Source organism: Leguminivora glycinivorella, chromosome 18 (assembly GCF_023078275.1).
Source record: "Leguminivora glycinivorella isolate SPB_JAAS2020 chromosome 18, LegGlyc_1.1, whole genome shotgun sequence".
Classification (NCBI taxonomy): domain Eukaryota; kingdom Metazoa; phylum Arthropoda; class Insecta; order Lepidoptera; family Tortricidae; genus Leguminivora; species Leguminivora glycinivorella.
Genome location: NC_062988.1, coordinates 9,973,457 through 9,995,536, shown reverse-complemented (window position 1 = coordinate 9,995,536; position 22,080 = coordinate 9,973,457). Strand labels below are relative to the sequence as shown.

The window sequence follows — 22,080 nt, the reverse complement described above, 5'->3', positions numbered from 1 at the left end:
TTTCGAGTAACGAATTATAAAACGTAATACACTCATAGTAGAGGTTTTGTTAGGGTCTGTTGCAAAAACGAAACGCTGAAGCTGAGAACGTATTACACGGCCGAACTGGACGTAAATAAAACAAAACCGCTGTGAAGAATCGAGAGGGGATTTTGAAGTGAAGAAATCAGTGATGTTTTGCGGAAAACGGATTGTATTCTGTGCAATCCCTCATCAATTTGGAATTGGTTCTTTCTTTATGATATAGGAGGCAAACGAGTAGACGTATTGTTAATGGTTACCGTCATCCATGGACAAAAGATTCGTTGCTGCTAAAGCTGCGTTTTCATTTAGTGTTCAGGGTACGTAGCCGAATGGCACAAACGCTCACGAAACGAAACGCTCGTAGATATCTATCTCTATCGCTCTTGCGTATTGGCGCGACAGAGCCAGACTACCTTTCGCGGCGTTTCGTTTTCGTTTTGCATCGCAGAAATGCCATTCGGCTACGGCACCTGAACAGTTCTGAGCGAGCATTTGTTCGTTCGTGGACCGATAAAGGTATGGTACAGTCTTATCTTGAAGCTTTATTTAAACACTGTTTTTTAACGTTGTTTTTTTGGAATGTCTTACAGGTTGACTATTTTTGAACACGTCAATTTAGCAAATTAATCTTGGAAATAAAATAATAAAACGCCGTATATTTTTTTACGCTTTACCCGAAATGCTTCACTTTTGTTCTCATTTTTAAGATCTTTATTTTTGCGTAATAAAACGTTTCATTGTCAAACAACACAAACAAATGAACATGATTTACAATGGAATAAATGAATATGAAATATACTCTGTGTTGATGCTATACTTTAGTACTAAACTAGTGTTACTGCTCACTGCCTTCAAAAGAACTACCGAGTTTCAAAAATTAAAACCTGGGACTTGCAACGGACACCGTTTATTCAGAGCGTTTTGCGACAAAACACCGCTTCAAATTTCCGATACCTATCGGCCAACTTTTCGCCATTTTTGTTTCCATCGCTTCAGCCGAGTGGACGTCCCTAGCTATTGTTCTTTATGCGAATTGTGTTAATTTAGCTTCTTTGTTCCGTGGCGCAGCTTTAGTCACATAAAAAGTAGAAAAAAAATCTGGGTGACTTTTAAGTGGGTTAACACGTAATAGGGGATAAATAAATAAATAAATATTGGGGACACCTTACACAGGTCAACTTAGCCCCAAACTAAGCAAAGCTTGTACTATGGGTGTTAAGCGATGATATAAATACTTAAACAGATAAAAACGTACTTATATACATAGAAAACATCCATGACTCAGGAACAAATATCTGTGCCAATCACTTCTTCACTTATGTCTTCTTCTTTCGATACACTCCGGTCAGATTTGTCGTTGTCATTATGCAAATTTCTGTGACTCGCTTTACCATGTACATACGTATGTAATCTTAAATCTACCTCCCTATATATTTAGGTAATCATAAAAAACAACCTTGCCCAACAGGAAATCCTCAAATTTCACTCAAAAAGGGAAAAATACACGTGTAACCTCAAAAACATGTTATTAAACGTTTTCTTACATCTCCCAATAAACCTGAGAAATAAAGGGAACTCTTGAAAGATTTCCGAAGTGGTTGGAGTGTCCATTGTTGGCAAACTCAAGGTTGTTCAGGGGATTATTAAAAGAAACAAGTTACTCCGAAGACATTCTTGTAGGAAAACTCCATTTGAAGTTTCGGTGCCTTTTAACTTTGTTAATTGTTTTTTACAGCCATTTAAATAAATACAATTCTGACTCCAGGCGTTTCCAGACGAGAAAACGTTTTTTTTATTGTAATGTAGGCGTGTTCCTTTAGTGTACATTTCATTTGAAAACGTGATGTAATTACCTTAAACGTTTAGGTAAGCATTCTATCACCAAGGATGATTTATACAGGATTTACAATCTTCAAACTAAGAATCGTACCTCAATTTTTTAGCGCCACCTATTAAATACTATCATAACTACACTGATGATGCCTAGATTTTTTTTTTCAAAATGTGTATTGACGTGGTATCATGATATTAAAGTAAAGAATAAAATTATTTGTTCATATAAAAAATAAAAACACGCAAATATATTTGGGGAAAAAATGATTTTGGCCACTTCCAGCCTGCGAAACAGCGCCATCTACTTTTAAGCCTAAAAGGCCCATACATTTCAGGGGGCTTTTTTGTATGGGCTTTGTCAGTCCTGGTATTATATCGTCCTTGCTATCACTACAACTTATCACTATCATATCATCACTACTGTAGGTATCTTGATAATCATAGCAATGAGGGTAGGCTATGAATGAATAAATCAGTTTATGCTCGGTAATGGTCGTTTCTTTATCTCCTGACATGGCACAGTCGGTGGACAACTACACCTTATAAAACAAAGTCGCCCGCCGCGTCTGTCTGTAGGTATGTGTGTGTGTGTGTGTGTTTGCGATAAACTCAAAAACTGCTGAACGTATTCATGCGGTCTTTGCCTTTGAATAGATTAATTTTTGAGGAAGTTAGTAGTAGTAGTAGTAGTAGTAAAACACTTTATTGTACCAAAAAATAATACAACATACAAGAAAAAGAGCTTATCACTAGTACAAAGGCGAAATGCCACACAAAATGGCTGCCAATACAAAATGGCGGATCTTGAGTTTTACAAAATCAGTTCTAACTGGAGAGGTAAGCAATACTCTATTGGCTGTTATCTTTTTATTTGAATTTTATAATGGTATAACGTTTTTCCTACTCCCTGGAAATATCTAGTGTTCACATATTAGTCGACTGGTTAACTAATTAATTGCGAACAAATTTTTTGCATAACGCAAACGGGTTGTATGCGTATTGCTTAAGTATTTTATTACAATTTATAGGGAAACAATAGTTACCATCTCAAAATGTGAACCATCCAGGATGGGGGGGGATATTCAGTTTTTTTTTTTGTAAATTTTAGACAATATTATTCTGTGTTGTAATTTTATTTTGTATCGGTATTGAAGCAGTTGTGAACGCACGTTCCACTCTCCGAAAGGCAATCCCATGTCCCGTGTTCACAAATTAGTCGACTGAGCACAGATCAATACAACAAGATGGCCCTTACAGGGCGACTCGCGGTCACCAAGCATACGACAAATCAGGTTTATAAAAGTTTGAACGCGTGCGACACCGATCAGTAGCGCCCAAGTATACGACCCGCTAACAGTGTCCGTGTCCGCTCGGGAAAAAATCTTAAATAATCAATTTTGGTTGCAAACAATGGTCTCTTACAGCATAAAGTGGTGTGGCAAGTCTTCTAACACTTCTACATGTAAAAAAGATGGAACAACATTCCACAGTTAAGTCAAATTAATTATTTTGTTGAATATTGTTTATTGTCCGCGGAGTTCATTTATACTGGTCAATATGGTGGTGCTGAGCGGCGCCGAGGCGCGTCCATCCCTCTTTACCGAGTTAACAATGTGATATGCTATCCTTTCACGTAAACGACTAGGCATGGGGCCATGTTAGTTTATGTCTGTTGCGGGAACTTCGTACTGCCGTTCGTACCATGTGCTACCATTTTATGAAATATAAAAGAAAGCAGATTTGTAATAGTGAATAATTATCTAGAATCTGTAGAGTCTGTAGTGGTATTTAGTTCATTGATTAGTTTAGAATATTTAGTTGGTTATTTAACTTAGTAAACGTAAGTAAAAATGCACAGTTTAGTTATTAGTTACTAGAATGATTTTTATTGAGATGCTATCACAATTATCATCCTCCTTGCGTTATCCCGGCATCGGCATTCGCCACGGCTCATGGGAGCCTGGGGTCCGCTTTGGAAACTACTACCAAGATTTGGCGTAGGCACTAGTTTTATGAAAGCGACTGCCATCTGACCTTCCAACCCGAAGGGTAACTAGGCCTTATTATAATTTAATTATAATATTATAATTTGTTGCAAAACAAATTCACCACAGTACTGGTACCGGTACCATTGTCTATAATAGACATGTCCCATTCCCATCCCTACTGCTAATCATAAAGGCGCGCCATTATTTGAAACGACCAATGGCAGCACCGTGCGCGCCCGCCTCACCCCGCAAGGATTGGTGATTTGCGTCTCGAACAATATCGCTTGCATTTGGCTTCTAGTGGGGTGTTCTGTGCGACTGAGTAACTTATTAATTGTTAGTGCAGTTGCGGTTCGTTCAGGTAAATAGGTCTGCTTCGGCCATTATGAACAATGTAACTCATATTAAAATGTTTATAGAGTAGATTTTTTAATGCATGCTGTGTTCACCTGTAATTGGTGGCGCAATCACAATTAAGCTGTAAAATTTTTGTTTCTTTATATTAAGTTATTGTTGCCACTGTTGGAGAACCCTAATAAAAAAATAAAAAAATAAAATAAATAAAAATAAAAAATAACATGTATTTTCAGGGTTTCCAAATTTTTTTTGTTATTTGCCACTGCTTCACCTATTGTCATTGACTGAGTTGTGAACTGGTAATTTGTGGGTCCCTTTACACTTACATGTAAGTATCTGTTTCATTAGGCCAAGTACACGAGGGCCGTGGAGTCCCTTCCCTTGGCGGATCCAGCTTACTAAGGAGGGGGTCACGTGGACAATGTGTGTGCCCAGCCCCGGCCACAGGGGGAGGGGGATCACGTGGTCTAATTGTGTAGCTAGCCTAGGCTCTGGGATTAGATTAGTCTATAGAACAATAGAGAATGATTTCTGTTCTTGTACTAGGTACTAGAAAAGACATATTTTCTTCTCTCATCTAGAAATCCTCTTAATTGCTATATTTATTAGTATCACCTTTAGTTGATAATCAGTTCGAGTTGAACATGTCTAGCCTTCAATATCACTTAAAAATAAAATATAAATAGGTAGGTAATTTACAGGTAGTTCATAAATTTACAGCCTTCACTACAAAATGACACTACACAAGACTACCTATACTGAGTCACCTCCAATCTGTCACGTAGAACCCCATTTGAGAACCACAAATTACCGAGGCAACCCTAAGCTCCGGAAATATAGGAACTGCCCGCGTATTCCTGTTGCCTACATGGTCTTTCTAGCATTGTTCTGACTTTACCACGGGTCGCAAGTTACCGGCGTTCAAGTTGGCCGATGTTTTTTTTTTCTTTACGAAAGTAGGTAGTTTGGCATTATAAGATACCTACTACTGAAAGCTCTGGAAATATAGGACTTATTTACATATTAATTCCTACCACCATTTTTAAGCAAAAAATACAATTATTACGGAAACTTAAGGACAGTTCACTAATAGATGGCTCTTTTGCTCAAAACAATTTCCCAGAAGCCTTCAGGTATGGTTGTATAACTTTAAAAGTCAAGAGGTTCTACCTATGTCGATTGTAGTGTAGACGTTAAAAAACTTTCAAATATTTAAATAAAAAGATGTACTCTCGTTAGTATTATATTGCGACCTGTTTCGAGTCGTTTAGGAGACCTATCATCAGGCATGAGTGTTTGCGGCGGCTTGACTCCCTGCACGGATGTATACATTACATTTGTCATAAAATCAGTAGTTTAATTGGAATTTGTGTCTAAGCTGAGATTGAACTTAAGTGTAACATTACACTGGTGTACTTAAGATGCCTGTAAGCGAAGATAATAATAGCCCAGCGCACGTTTTGCCCGTTTTCTACCGACGTCTCCATGAAGGTTCTTTTAGCATATAATATAAATGACAGAGGTTTTCACACCGACGCAAGCAAAAAAGGATCCGGCGCTTGTACTTACACAGTTCATTGTTAAATTACACTTATAAATTCCAGCTTATATACGTCCCACTGCTGGGCACAGGCCTCTCATGCACGAGAGAACCTGGGTTATAATCCCCACCACAGTTTGTACTTAGCGTGTCAAATGAACTTAGTAAAATCCACTGAGTTGTCTTTATTCGCAGCTTGCAGTTTTCCGGCGTCAATTTTTGAAGTCAACATACATACATACAATCACGCCTGTATCCCATAAAGGGGTAGGCAGAGCACATGAAACTACTAAAGCTTAAGTGTCACTCTTGGCAAATAAGGGGTTGAAAGAAAACTAAACTGTGACATTGCAGTGACAGGTTGCCAGCCTCTCGCCTACGCCACAATTTAACCCATATCCCACAGTCGCCTTCTATGACACCCACGGGAAGAAATGGGGTGGTGAAATTCTTAACCCGTCACCACACAGGCAGTCAACAAAAACATAAAAAATGCCTTGTTACGTGATACTTAATTGCAACAACACAATAGTTATTTGTTTTACAAGGGGGCAAAGTAGTTGTTTAACCGCACGTGCCAATATTGATACCCGAGCAAGCGAAAGATTCCAATATTGAACCGCGAGCGTAGCGAGTGGTTCAAAAAGTGGAATCTTGAGCGTTGCGAGGGTATCAAGGCACGAAGGTTAAACAAACTTTGCCACCGAGTGAAACACAAAATTTTTCAGCACACCAACACGAACAAAATACTGGCTATAAAACATCAAAATAAATGAAATCCATAAATTTATTCAATATTTATGATTCAAAATCATCATTTATAGGTAAAATCTAGCAGCCAGATTAAGACTTCGAGTTAAAATTTGTATGAAGTTACTTTGCCCCCTTGTGGATAAAATGCAATTTTGCTATCTGTTTTCGAATAGCAAAGAAAGCCTTTACCAGTTGGTGTGGTGAAAAAATTATGAACCCCCAAGGGCCTGAGACATATTTAAAATCACAGGTAAGTAACAACTTCAGTACAAAATCTGACACGCTATACAAATAGATGAACGTGTTTCTTCTATCTGTCCCGATGCTAGCCTATGCGTGAATTGATGCAGGTACCTACGCAGGTTTCCTCATGATTTTTTCCTTCACCGAAAAGAAGGTGAAGGTAAATATCACGTGATATTGTACATACATTCCGAAAAACCCTCCTTAGATTAAAAACGCCCTATTTTTTTACAAAACCAACAAATTAAAATACTGTGAAAGCGCCTAACAAACTGAAAATATTTCAATGACCTGCTTTTATTTAAGTAACTTGCGTGCATTTATGAGTCGCGGGTTCAAATCAATACGAGCCAGGATTTGAACCCGCGACCTAAAGATTGAAAGTCATAATTCATGTCATGTCATGATTGGTAGTCATGGTTTAGTCGTGATTGGGTGAGACATGTTTTTTTTACTTAGCGGCAAATTAATGTTGAATACACTTTTATAAAGTTCGAATTGTTCTCATAATTTGCAACTTTGTAGCAAGGATTGTGCCCGTTGAGAAGACTCATAAATGCAAGCAAGTTACTTATATAAAAGCAGGTCATTGAAATATTTTCAGTTTCACAGTATTTTAATTTGTTGGTCTTGTAAAAAAAATAGGGCGTTTTTAATCTAAGGAGTGTTGAACAAATTAAACACTTGTGTAGTATAATGATGACCTAATAAATAAGCTCTTTTTTTGTATTCAGTATAATATGTCTGAGAGAGAGCTTGCAATCTGCTCTGTATTATAAATACTTGTGACAAAAGACGCCACTACTAATCCTACAGTTGTATTTTATAAATTGTACAATAAAAATAAAACTTATAGAATTTAATCCTGTAGAACAATCTCTTAAACGATCCGCTGACGCCATATGACAGGCTAAAGCACCGCAGAAGACTTGTTTTCAGCGCGGTAAAGCCATTTTAGTCACCCGTACCGACTTCTTACGAGGGTATACCACGGAATGAGACGCTGAATTTCAGCTTTTATTACCATCGTGTAGAATCCATGGGAATTAACGCGACGCTGAGACAAGTTTCAAGGGCAGGGCACCTAGCTACTTCACAAACGCTTACGCTTCGTATCTGTCCCTCTCGCTCTGCTGTAGTGACCCGACAGAGCCAAACTGCGTTCCGATCGGCGTCTATCGTCAACGATTATCATTTTCGGCTAAGCCGGCAGGGTAAGTCAACGTCACAATCACCTACGCTTCATAAGCGCTTCGTTGCTAGTTCAATCAATCAATCAATCGTTTATTGCAAGCAAACCATGGTACATTTACGGGTGTTTTGTACAGTACAAAAGAGATAGCAAGGCACCCCGGTAGGGTATGGCAATAGGCTACTTGACCTTTTTTAAAACTCTATCTTATATTAATTTAATTACTGTCCAATTAACCGAAAAAAAATTACCATATTTTGTTACGACTTGAAAACCGCAAAAAACATTTTTAAAGTATACTTTCACACTTAATCAGGCAAAAACAGCTTTAGCCACGTTAGTCTATAGATTGTCTGTGCATGACGTTAATCGAATTGAACACTAAATTTTCTGACATTTAAAAGTATGAGGCATAAAGTTCATTATGTCAGTGATTGACTCGACATAAAGTTAGGTTCTGTGACGTCACTACATGGCTGACAGCGTTTTCGGAGGCCAAAGTTTAAAAAATATTACACACATTTTAAATCGAAAATACGTAGTCATCATAAACTTTTAATACCCAAAATCTATAAACATTGGTTTCTTATGTCAAATACTACAGAAAACAATTATTTCTTGCGCCAAATTCGATATGAGTCTAGTAGGCTATACATATAATTTGTATTTTGTACAATAAAGAGTTTATACATACATTATTAACTAAATAACTTCTAAAAATAGTTGACCCTATCGCTGTTCTGTAGTTTTACAGAGCCAGATTGCTTTTCGATCGCTACGTAGCGAAAATGATTGTCACTTCGGCTAGGATCTTTGAAGGTCGATTTAAAGACAGCTAGGGATTGCAATCCAGCAGTATTTTCAATCCAGCTGGATTTTTGCTGGATCGGCGCCAATCCAGCTGGATCCAGCGCGGATCCAGCAGGTAGAAAAAATGCCAAAAAAAAATTACATTTTGCTCTACTATAGGGCTGTTATTACTAAAATTATTTGAAATAGTGAAAGGAAGGATGAAAACGCGCAATTTTGTCAGCATAATTTATAAAAAAAAACTTAAAACGGTTCTCTTATTTATCTCCGAAAATTGTATGACCGAATATCACTTCCCAACGCACGTTTCGCGGAAATTCCGCCGAATGTTCATTTCCCAAATTATCATATTGTTTTTTTTTTTAATTTGCCAACCTTGCATTTATGTACCTACCAACTTGGCCGTTTTTAGTGTTTTTCAAAAGGCCTTTTTAAAAAAAAAAAACAAACTTTCATGTTATCTAATGTTTTACTTGACGTAATATACAACTAGTTGTTTATTGTATATACCAAATGTTTTATTGAACACCGACAATATCTATGGCGTATTTCGAAAAATATGCAATACTGAGTCTCCTATGAACTTCTAAATTTATTGACAGGGATGCAATTACGTATTTTACTTACGTATATATATTTTTTAAATAGTACTTACTCTTTTTACAAGATTTTTTTTTAATTTATTGTTATTACATTTCATTTCCTCACGGTCAACCTAACACGCCCCTCCTCGTTTCGCTCGTTGTCGCCCCTAACTGGACTCTGTCATATATGATTATACTGCCAACATAGTCCGTGAACAGAAAACTGCTACTTTGCTCCCTTCTAACAGGGAAGAAAAATTAAAATTAATTTGTAAAAAGTTGGCATTAGTTTTTGTAACCATTTTTAATCCATAAAGCAATCTACATAAATAAAAAAGTCATTAAAAGTGTAACAACGATGATGCGAAGGTACCTACTACAATAAGTAGGTACATAAATAATGCTATCAACCAGACATGGCCTGCTTTTTTGGCACAACATTTGGGCATTCACTAGTTCACATTGAAAATTACTAATTTACTTACTAGTACTTAGTTAATATTTATGAAAAAATAAACCTCTAAGTAGGTATATTATACGTAGACAAACATCAATCAATATTCTGATCTAAACATAAGTTGAAAATTAAAAGAAATTTTGCGGTAACAGTAAATAATTAAATACTATAAATATATTTTGAGATCTTCAGTAACAGTTTTAAACTACTTAAGTTTTTGAAAAAAACACACAATTGTAGCGAAATAGAATTATTTTGTGCTAAGCGGCCACGGGCTACGCGCGGGAACGCGGAACCGTTTTAAACATGACGTAAAATAAGTTTATTGAAGTTAATTACGTATTTTATTGCAGATTTTTTTATTTGCGGATCCGCAGCGCTGGATCCAGCGCTGGCTGCTGGATCCAGCATACCGAAAAATGCGCTGGATCCAGCTGGATTGCTGGATGCTGGATCCAGCAATTGCAATCCCTAAAGACAGCTCTCCTTCCCAAGTAATGTAGCTTTACGAGTATAACTTCGCCTTCGAAAATGAACGCTTTTCTTCAGAAATTTTGGTTGCTTTTGTAAAGGATAGAATGGAATAAGTTACGAGATTGTGTAGAGAAACGGATTTTCGCTAGACGCTTAATAATTTCTGACAAAGCCAGGTGTCTTGTTGTCAGGGTTGCTATTGGTATTGCTTAGCGAGAGAATTATCAGTGTTACCAATAATATTGATTATATTGTAAGATTGACCTAATCTCTAACATAATTTGGATTAATACTAGCAATATCTATTTATTGGTCCCGAAGGAGTTGTGGCGCTTATGGTCACAACAAATATTTCCAATTTTTTGTAAGGTGCATTGGGATAATTTCAAATTACATAAATACTCGGGTAATTTTGAAAGGGGAATCTTGTTATAATGCAAATAATGGTGACTTTTATTTCAAATTTGACGACTTTCGAAATTATCCCAATGCACCCTATGGGAGTTTCCATAATCTCTTCTGCATGACGTGTCTTGTTGATGTTTCTGTTAAAAATGGTTGCAAAAAGCACAAACTTGTGATATTATAACATCGTTATCGTAGCTAGCTGTCTCTATCGCTCTTACGTAATCGCTTAGTCGCGAGATTGCGTTTCGATAGGCGTCTAGCGACAACAATTATATCATTTCGGCTAGGCCGGCTGTCCCTTGATCTATGAGGTCAGCCTGCACGGGTAGCATGGTCGCGCGATAGACGATAAAATATCAGGCAAGATGTTTTATCATTTATCGCGCGACCATAATTGCCTGCCTGGTCTAGTGGAAAGTGACCCAGCCTGATAACGCTAAGCCGATGGTCCTGGGTTCCAATCCCGGTTTCAAGAAGCAATTTTGACAGGGTGGGCAAAGTTGCAGCATTCAACGATACATTCTCAGTGACGTTTTCGCTATCAAGTTACTTATTCCAAAAAAATTAAAAAATATTGTAAATGTTCAGTAGATAATTTACGTTTGACGATTCCCTTCTGTCCGTGAAATTATGTATCTTACTCGCCTTTAGCTGGATTATGACAAAGTTTCGTTTTTATTAAATGAATTGAAATATTGCTAAATTTTCATAGACATTAGTTATCTTGATAAATCTAAGGGACGTCAGCTGAAAATTAAAAGACAAAATGAGTTATTTGAACTCCAAATACAATAAAAAGTGAGTAATGGTGCTTGAAATATCGGCTACTTTACTGATAGGTTTTCACTTTATAACAGTTTGGTATAACAAGTCACTTTTCTTTCTCGAAAAATTACCTATGATTATTATTGGTACTTAACTTCCTCAGACGTTTAACAGACTTGCATAATACACAGTATAGTAGCAAAGCAAAACTTATACTATAATTATATAAGGTAGGTACGTGGTAAAAAAATACACAAAATATACAGAGTGGGGCCTGTAACAAAGGCGAAAAATTGAACTCTAGGCTATTCTTCTTATACTGATCAACATTTGTTCGGCGACTTTTAAAAATAACTTGTATTTTAATTTTTATCACCCTTGAAAGTTTTTTCTAAGAGGTAATGTATTGCGAATTCTGTTAAGTTTAAAGTGTGACAGACAACGTCAATGACAACAATAATGGCGTACATTGAAGCTAATATTTATTTTGTATGAAAAATTAAAAATTTAAAGACATCATAATTTTTAAAAGTCACTGAACAAATGTTGATCAGTATAAGGAGAATAGCCTACAGTTCAATTCTTCGCCTTTGTTACAGGCCCCACTCTGTATTATCAAGCAAAAGGCACTAAAAAAGGCGCGAAATTCTTTATGGGACGATAAAAATTCCCCCTATATTTTTAAGTGTTATGTCTACAATGATGTTGTCGATGATTCCGCTAATGTCAAAGTTTAGGAAGGCACGCAGTTTATGCAGAAACTTGGCCGCAAAGCACTTCATCTATTAAATCAATCTATTAAATCAAATATTTTTCAAAACGAAAAAAGCAACAATATACTTTAAAACAACACAAATAAATCCCAAGCCATAATAACTTAAACATTCAGAGCATCCAGCCAAACGCTTCATTGACATTATTTCGTTGCAGAGTTATTAATTTGTTTCGGTGACAGATCGCTTGGGCCGAGGCCAAGGGAATGATTCCGGCAGAATAGGAAGTATACGAGTGGTCTATCTAGAAATAAAATAACAACCGTTTGCAGAAGTAAGTATAAGTATATATAAGAATCTACGTAATCAAAAGCTTCAGAAGTAGGCCAGAGTGGCGCGCGATCATCCAAAGGACTAAAAAGAAAAACTAAAACTTGGTACAAGGAGAAATAAAAACAACAATGTAATAATTGCGGTACTTGACATAGGTATACATTGCCTATATACTTGACCGGTAAAACAAGTTCGTCACCAGAAAGAGGCGTAAAATTTTCTATGGGCGAATTAAAATTTGCTACTTATTCGGTGACGGAAATGGCTCGACAAAATAGAATAGGTACATATATCAGTGTCAAATATATATATGGTCAAGCAAATCTTGTCACTAATAAGAGGCGGAAAATTTGAAAAATATAGGAGTGAAGTTTCATGGTCCCATAGAAAGTTCTTTGCTTGACCATAGGGCTCTGTGACCTTCTTGTTTGAAAAACTATCTTCGACACATCACATAATCACATATCGTACCTGTATAGAGCGAATATTTAAAGTATCTGTACAACATTAGCTGAAGTAAACTTCGAATCACGCAAAAAATAGTTAACCTACTGTTATCGTTCCTACTCTGCTTCCGGTCAAAGGCTGTATGGCAAGTGTTTCTATTGTTGCTCGCGCCATTTTGGTTTTGGATTTGGCACAGGCTCTGAATGGCTCTGATGTAGGATCTGCAGCGTTTATGAGAATTTATTATTAATGTTGTTGCCGTAATAAATTATACTTTTTATTCTGTGCCTTAATAATATACAAAAATACAATACTCGACAGTTGTTGGGTTCTTATAAATTTCATTTTCACCACACCAACTAGTAAAGGCTCTCTTTGTTCAAAATATTATTTTATCCACAAGAGTGCAAAGTAATTTCATACAAATTTTAACTTGGTGTCTGAAGCTGGTTGCCAGAATTTATCTATAAATGATGATTTTGAATCATATTCATTAACTAGCTTTTACCCGCGGCTTCGCCCGCGTAATAAAAGTATTCTTATTGAAACGTTTACAAAAAATAAGATTTTCATTTGGATCCGTAGGTTTCTTTGTAGGTACATCTGTCCGCGATTATTTCGATTAAGGTAAAGCGGGGCAGTTCTCGACTGGAGGGCCATTATAACTGATCTATTTGCTGTACGGTCCGGTTTTGGCTGACTGTACCTTACACATATTAATATTGTTTTAAAAGAAATTCTTGCAATGATTGTAGAATTGTTACACAGCGACCACAGCGTAGGTGCGAATATGTATGTATTTTACCTATATAAATATTTATACTGGGGAAACTTCATACAACCCACATAGCCAGTATCTCGACGCTATGGTCGGTAGGGTAAAAAGTACTTCCTTGCATTATCGCTTACAATTTTTTCCATTTTGCTTATACTTATTGCAAACGTAAACATATAAAAGGCAAGCAAACAACGATCTTCTTACAGCACATTGAATGTAATAGTTTACGGATGCAGGATACTCGCCGATGCCTACTTACTAATACCTTCCCACTGGGCCACCTGCATTTTACACTGCCTAAATATCGATTGCCGACCGATTATTCCGACCCCAATCCCTATTCTTATCCCCGTCCCTATCTCTATCTTTGTCCCCGTCCCCGTTCCGTCCCTGTCCCCGTCCCTCCCCTATCCCTATCCCCGTCCCCGTCCCCTATTTTTATCCCTATTTCTATCCCTATCCCTATCCCGATCCCGATCCTGATCCCTATCCCCACCCCTACCCCTACCCCTACCCCTACCCCTACCCCTACCCCTATCCTTATCCCAATCCCAATCCCTATCCCTATCCCTATCCCTATCCCTATCCTTATCCATATCCCTATCCCTATCCCTATCCCTATCCCTATCCCTATCCATATCCCTATCCCTATCCATATCCCTATCCCTATCCCTATCCCTATCCCAATCCCAATCCCAATCCCTATCCCTATCCCTATCCCTATCCCTATCCTTATCCCAATCCCAATCCCAATGCCTATCCCTAACCCTATCCCTATCCATATCCCTATCCCTATCCCAATCCCAATCCCAATTCCAATCCCTATCCCTATCCCTATCCCTATCCCTATCCCTATCCCTAACCCTATCCCTATCCCTATCCCTATCCCTATCCCAATCCCAATCCCAATGCCTATGCCTATGCCTATCCCTATCCATATCCATATCCCTATCCCTATCCCTATCCCAATCCCAATCTCAATCCCAATCCCTATCCCTATCCCTATCCCTATCCCTATCCCTATCCCTATCCCTATCCCGTTCCTGTCCCTGTCCCTGTCCCTGACCCTGTCCCTGTCTCTGTCCCTGTCCCTGTCCCTGTCCCTGTCCCTGGCCCTGTCCCTGTCCTTGCCCCTGTCAAATTATCATGCTAGGAGGTGAACTTTGAAAAATCCTTTCTTAGTGCTCCTCTAAGGAACTTCCGTGTCAATTTGAAATCTCTTGAACCAGAAGTAAAGATAAAAACTAAAGCTATACTTATGGCTATTTTGGATATTTTAACCCCATACCCCATTGCACAATAACAGGGGAGAAAATTTCTTTTCCACCTCATTAGATTTAAAAATCGTTGTATTTATCGTGATCAGCGACCCGATAAACCATAAAAACGATACCCATATTGTGTTTTTGACTTTACCCCCTTTGCACCCCTTTAGGGGTCAAATTTTCAAAAAACCTGAAAAATGTATTTAGTCATATGTCTTTAGGAATCCTCCTGTGAAGTTTCGAATAAAATAGTCAAACTAATCTTGTTTCCCCATACAAACTTTGAACCCCCATTTCACCCTTTTAAGAGGAGAATTTTGAAAAATCCTTTCTTAGTGCTCCTCTACGCCATATAAGGAACCTATGTGCCAAATTTGAAATCTCTAGGACCAGCGGTTTCGGCTGTGTGTTGATATGTCAATCAGTCAGTCAATATCTTCTTTTATATATTTAAACCCCATTGCACCACAACAGGGGAGAAGGTATTTCACTTCCGCCTCGTTAGATTTTAAAAAACGTTGTATTTATCGTGATCAGCGACCCGATAAACCATAATAACGATACCCATATTGATTTTTTGACTTTATCACCCCCTTTTCACCCTTTTAGTGGTTAAATTTTCAAAAAACCTGAAACACGTATTCAGTCATATGTCTTAAGGAATCTTCCTGTGAAGTTTCGAATAAAATAGTCAAACTAATCTTGTTTCCCCATACAAACTTTGAACCCCCATTTGACCTCCTTAGGAGGTGAATTTTGGAAAATCCTTTCTTAGTGCTCCTCTACACTATATAAGGAACCTACGTGCCAAATTTGAAATCTCTAGGACCAGCGGTTTCGGCTGTGTGTTGATATGTCAGTCAGTCAGTCAATATCTTCTTTTATATATTTTTTTGATATTTAAACCCCATTGCACCACAACAGGGGAGAAGGTATTTCACTTCCGCCTCGTTAGATTTTAAAAACGTTGTATTTATCGTGATCAGCGACCCGATAAACCATAAAAACGATACCCATATTGATTTTTTGACTTTATCACCCCCTTTTCACCCTTTTAGGGGTTAAATTTTCAAAAAACCTGAAACACGTATTCAGTCATATGTCTTAAGGAATCTTCCTGTGAAGTTTCGAATAAAATAGTCAAACTAATCTTGTTTCCCCATACAAACTTTGAACCCCCATTTGACCCCCTTAGGAGATGAATTTTGGAAAATCCTTTCTTAGTGCTCCTCTACACTACATAAGGAACCTACGTGCCAAATTTGAAATCTCTAGGACCAGCGGTTTCGGCTGTGCGTTGATATGTCAGTCAGTCAGCTTCTTCTTTTATATATTTAGATATTAACTAAATTAATGGATTTGATTTAGTTTCATGTTTTATAGTCAGTATTTTGTTCGTGTTGGTGTGGTGAAAATATTTGTGCTTCACTCGTTGGCAAAGTTTGTTTAACCTTCGTGCCTTAAACCCTCGAATTATTGGAATTTTTCGCTTACTCGCGGTTAAACTACAACTTTGCCCCCTTGTAAAACAAATTATTATTGCGTATTTATTTTATGTTCCTCAATAATAAAATTGTGGGCGATTATTATCTCGATTCCTTTATGTAAAGTAAGTACCTCACCTTACCTATTTAACAATTATAATATGACCTTACCAATTAAAATTATTCTAAGAATAAACGATATCTTTCTCATTAATACAATTCTTAATGGCCGAACAATCCATCTTGAGAATAATTATTAATATCTAAGGCGTTCGTCCAATTTTATCCGAATAATTAGAATTCCGCCGACAGGAATTTTTCATTTAGTTTTCGATATTAAATACTGTTTACAAGGCTCTCTTTTATTAACATTAAATAAATGTCATATACAAAGAAAAAGTGACCAAGGCCTCCAAGTGTTCCGAGCTGGAATCGAACCAGCGTACTCCGTTAACCGGACGGATGTCTGTAAAACCACTCGGCCATCGGATCACGAAAGCAAGGGTCGAAATTTCCAAGTATATGACACAATTACCGAAGGCTTAGCGCCCCCCTCTCTTTTATTTCTAATTTTCTACTGTATTGAAATGAAAATCGTGTTCCTTTAGTAGCTTCGGAACGGTTCTGTTTTATAAACATTTTATGCCAGTTTTCTTCTAGTCAAGAATTTATTTCTAGGCATTTAAGATCAGGAATCAAGTTTTTAAAATGTATAAGTGACAGGGAGGAATCGTGTGTTAATAATAATCTCTGAATTTGAAATATACATTTGAGAATAATAAAATATGATGTACCATGAAATATGCGTGATTTCTTTATCGACTTCCGTGACAGCACCAAATATTTCACTCATTGTGTGTGAAACTATTGTTTGATATGATAAAGATAGACAAATTTTATTATTGTTATTGTCAAAGCGGACCCCAGGCTTTCATGAGCCGTGGCAAAAATGCCGGGTACGCAAGTAGGATGATTATGATGATAAGTATAGACGGCTAAGCAAATCTTGTCTTAGTGACTAGATGTGCACAGGCGCGATTTTTTTTATGGAAGATAAGCCTTCGCCTCAATATTTTTAAAATTCTCCGACCTTTTATAAGGGACAAGATTTACTCGATCGTCTATATTTACCTATTATTTAATAATAAAACTACATCAAAGGATCGTTATGCAAGTTTATACAATTAAATAAAATTTGAATCCGAGGCTTCAAACTTCACATTTACAATGCCCGCGTTGCTTTCTCTTCTCACTTCTCTAACTTTGTACCTCTTCGAAAGCACTTCTTCTTCAGCGTCGTTTATAATCTTAAAAATATCTCTTTTCACTCTTATTTGCACTTGTGGCGGAAAAGTACTAACAGTTTCTCCTAAATTTGAAAAGAATTTGACTAATATGTCATTTCCTGTAGTTCTTTCTCCATTATTTCTTTCAAACTCTGGTACTGTATTTTCTACTTCTAAATATGTTTCTTGTATATTGTTCGATGAAGAGCTTTCGGAATCTTCATCTCCTGGTTCTGTTAGATCTGGTTTTTCTCTACTGTCTATTACACCGTCTATGAATGAAAATAAATGCTCGTATTTTATAGGTTTTAATTTTTTGTAACCTTGTGCTTTTTTTCTTTGGCGTAGTAGTCTGGCTTTCCTGTAGTTGTCCCGTAGTCGTTTCCATCTATCTCTGCAATCTTGAGCTAAAAATAAAATTATTTGTATATTATTTATATCTTTGTCCGAGTAACCACAACACGCCTTCTTGAGCTTACTGTGGGGTGGGGCTCATTCAATATGTGTGAGAATTGTGAGAATGTCCTATAATATTTATTTATTACATATATACATACATATAATCACGCCTGTATCCCATAAAGGTGGAGACAGAGCATATGAACTACTCAAGTTGCAGTGCCACTTTTGGCAAAAAGGCGTTGAAAGAAAACGAAATTGTGACAGGTTGGCAGCCTTTCAGTTACGCCATAATTTAACCCATATAACACAGTCGACTACTACGACACCCACGGAAAGAAAAGGGGTGGTGAAATTCTTAACCCGGCAGCACACGGGCACTTATTACATATTTCTACAAAATCTTCTCGAAAAAAGTCTAGATCAGGTGCTTATCACTTGAATCGAAGGAACAGAATTACAGAATTTTTTGAATATAGTTTTAAGTAAGGATAATTTTTTACAAGATTATTATTACACCTATGTTTCAAATATAGCATTTAAGTAAATTTGATTATCCTTAGCGTAAGTCTGGGAACTTGTTTGCAACACCCTACTGAAGTCCATGAGATGCTTTATAATGTTTTGTATCAACTTTTTACCATGTTGCAATAAATGATATTATGATTATGAAGATTTATTTTTACTCCAAGTCAAGAATTGACGAGAGGTAGCGCAGGACCGAGAAAAGTGCCGCTGCCTTGTATCGGAGGCCAAGTCTCATTTTGGGGCATTGAGCCAACGGAGTAAGTAAGTAATAAAGTTTTCTTACCCGGTTGATTCATTCTAGTAGCAATCTCCTGCCAAGATGCCTCCCTCTTATGCTGGTCCTCATACTGCTTGTGTTCTGAGTCGTAAAGCTCACCGTACTCCTTCACGAGGGCTATAAGCATTTCTTCATCCATACTAAAAATAAATAAGGAGTAACGTACTGGGTTCGAATGCACATTATCCGATCCGATAACGGATGTAGCAAGGATGTCTAAGACATTTAATATCGGATCGGATAATATGAAAACGCTCTTAATTAGATGGTAGGTATGGAAGATAAATCTTATACTATCACGACTGACTTGTAAGTAGGTACAAATAAATGCAATTATTTTTTTTCTACGAGAAGTTTATTTTTTGCATCACTTAGTCTGAACTGAAATAGTTTAGTGTATTGTAATTTTATTATAAGTTTGCAAAAAGCTTTAATTATATCTCAGATACCATAATAAAAATAATAAACAAAACATTACATTGCAGTGCATCTAACTCCAAGCAATGTCACAGAAAATTCAATCTTACACACCCGGTTTCCGCAGCCCGCGCGAGCCTCACAAAATTTAACTTTGTGCTTAATTGTACCTATAAGATTGAATTTTCGCTGACATTGATATCGTTTTGGTGAAACACTGTTAGCTTATATGTGAGAAATAAATGAAATGAAATGAAATGAAATGAAATCAACAAATTGCGTATAAACGGTTAAGCTAAATATTGTCCTAAAAAATGGCTGCAAGTTACATAAATGTACGGGCAAAACATCATCGTCCCATAGACAATTTGAATTTCCCGCCTTCTTTTAGTGACTAGATTTGCTTGACCTTTTACCTATAGGAAAGATCTTTCTATCACCCCACAACAGAGTTACCTATAATTGATAGCACTCAAATTACGTCTTCAGCGGCGTAAAAGAGAAATATATAGAATTATAAACGGTCAACCAAATCTTGTCACTAAAAACGGCGGAAAATTTGAAAAATGTAGGGCTCACCGGCCCCATTGTCTTCACAAAACTGAAAATTTAAGGGCAAAGGTTTAATTCCCATAGAAAATTTGAATTTCGCGCCATTTTTTAGTGCCAAGATTTGGTTGACAGGATTGTTGATTTGGTTCCGTCTATCTATAGGTTTGCGTACCTACTAAAGGTACTGGTGCTCGCGATACCCCCTCTCACCACGTGACGTATTATCATTATCAGCCACGCGCATCTATTGAAGACTTACAATAATAACACTCAAACAAAAGATTTTTACATAAATATTATAAAAATAACATATCAAAAACGTTAAAAATTAACTAAACATTCATTTATTCAAAATCAAAGCATGTTTTTACAAAAAAACGTGTTATTTACCTGAGTAATAATCCCCTGTAGTCGTGACCGCGGCCGGGCGCACACTAACGGATCGCATTGGAGCGGGGCGCGACGCGACGGGTCGGAGCGGACCGCGCTATCGTCATCGCACACTGCGATAGGGTAAAATCACCAAAAGGTGAACAGCGAATTTCCTAACTTTGGTTTTTTTTTCTATAGGTATGATGCAACTCACTTTCCAGAATTTTAATTTTTTCATGTGATTGAATTTAGAATAAGCTACTTTCGAGCCTCGTATTATGATTCAGTTAAAAAATAATTATATCTTAAAAGGGGTCAAAATTCACAGTAGTTGAACAGTGCCCTATCTCTAAACGATTTAACCCCGATAGATGAATCAGCATGTGCCCAATATATGAACGATGAAACTCCAATAAATGAACAGGCGGGGACAAAAGTAGTATTTGTAGGAAATAGTTGAACTTAAACCCCTATTGTAGATACATAGGTATTAGGTATTAATATAAAATGGTTTTTAAATATTTAAACCAGCAATCATTAAATAAAAAATAAAAAAAATATTATGAAAATTAAAGCGTTTATTTTTTAACGCTCTACCTAAAACTTGAACGAATCAATTTAATTGGTTCATGTTTAGGACAGAACATCAATGAATTTAACGAACTAATTTGATACAAAATTCATTTATTGGAATCCAACCTAAAAGATGAACCAATAAATTTTCCTAGTTCACGTTTTGGGTACAGGTTCTTAAGTTGATGAATCCCGTTTACATACAAATATAAACTTAAAAAAATCTATATTAGATAAAAAAGGTCCGTTCATCTTTTTATCAAAAAATCAACGACTACGAAACAATCAATTTGACGTAAAAAAGTACATCTATCTATTTTACTCGATTTTATAATAACATTTGAAAAACTAGGCCTTTTCCCATAAGTTGACCGTCGTTCATATTTTGGGGCGAACTTACAATATTGGAACCATAACTTGACCCGCAAATATCTCATAACATATAAAAAAACGCAATTATTAATAATGTAAAGTGTAATATTAGATTTTTTAATAATTAAAAGTGTAATATTAGATTTTTTAATAATTAAAAAGCTTAAATTTTGAAGGGCTTCCCTTAATAAGAAATCCATACAAAATGCGATTTTGCAAGTGCGACAAGTACGACGCCGCGGTACATAAGCGCCAATATGGTCACTTTAACCATATAACGTCACATTTAATACCTTGACTGTACTGCAGTCGTAGGTAGAGTCAACAACACAGCTGTAAATACAGTCAAAGTGCCAAAAATATCTATACAGAACTTTATTGCCTGCACGTTAAGATGTGTATATATATTTCTGGCACTTTTCACAGCTGTGTTGTTGACTGTACACGGTTGCCGGCTGAGTGTTAGGGCCGGTTGCATCAAACCATCTGTAATCGTTAAAGCGTTCGTAAAATTTTACTGTATGGGAAATTCCATAGACGTCTGCTGCGTGACGATGAACTGTCTGTCAAATGTGGTTGATGCAACTGGCCCTTAGTCCGTTTTCACATTATCAGATCAGATATCGGATGTCGGACCGATATCCCATACATTACAGGCACTACCTTGAATTATTTCCATTGCAATCCTCCCGACATCCGATATCGGATCGGATAATGTGGAAACGGACTTACCTACTGTTATACCTAGAGTAACGATAGGAACACGAAGCCGGCAAGCCCTTTTCACTGCAAACATGGTATGAAATACAGTATACTTAGGTACACCGTGTTCCGTTAAATTCGACTAGCATGCAGT

At 36.8% G+C, this 22,080-nt stretch overlaps 2 protein-coding genes across 2 annotated transcripts in view; both read right to left on the bottom strand.

The window, feature by feature from the left end:
- The window catches only part of LOC125236157 (brain tumor protein), an 834,846-nt gene that overhangs the window by 780,931 nt on the left and 31,835 nt on the right, over window positions 1-22,080 (bottom strand). The gene's annotated exons all lie outside the window — the stretch shown is intronic.
- Window positions 17,633-19,077, bottom strand: LOC125236122. The gene is made up of 2 exons (XM_048142820.1): window positions 18,945-19,077; window positions 17,633-18,141 (listed from the first exon to the last, which is right to left on the bottom strand). The coding sequence occupies exons 1-2, from the start codon at window positions 19,075-19,077 to the stop codon at window positions 17,633-17,635; spliced, it is 642 nt and encodes a 213-aa protein (XP_047998777.1).

Excerpts from the sequence above, each read along its gene's own strand:
- LOC125236122 (XM_048142820.1), bottom strand. The coding sequence starts at position 19,077 with ATGGATGAAGAAATGCTTATAGCCCTCGTGAAGGAGTACGGTGAGCTT. Across the intron at positions 18,142-18,944 it reads TACTAGAATGAATCAACCGG|CTCAAGATTGCAGAGATAGA; the intron begins GTAAGAAAACTT and ends TTTTATTTTTAG.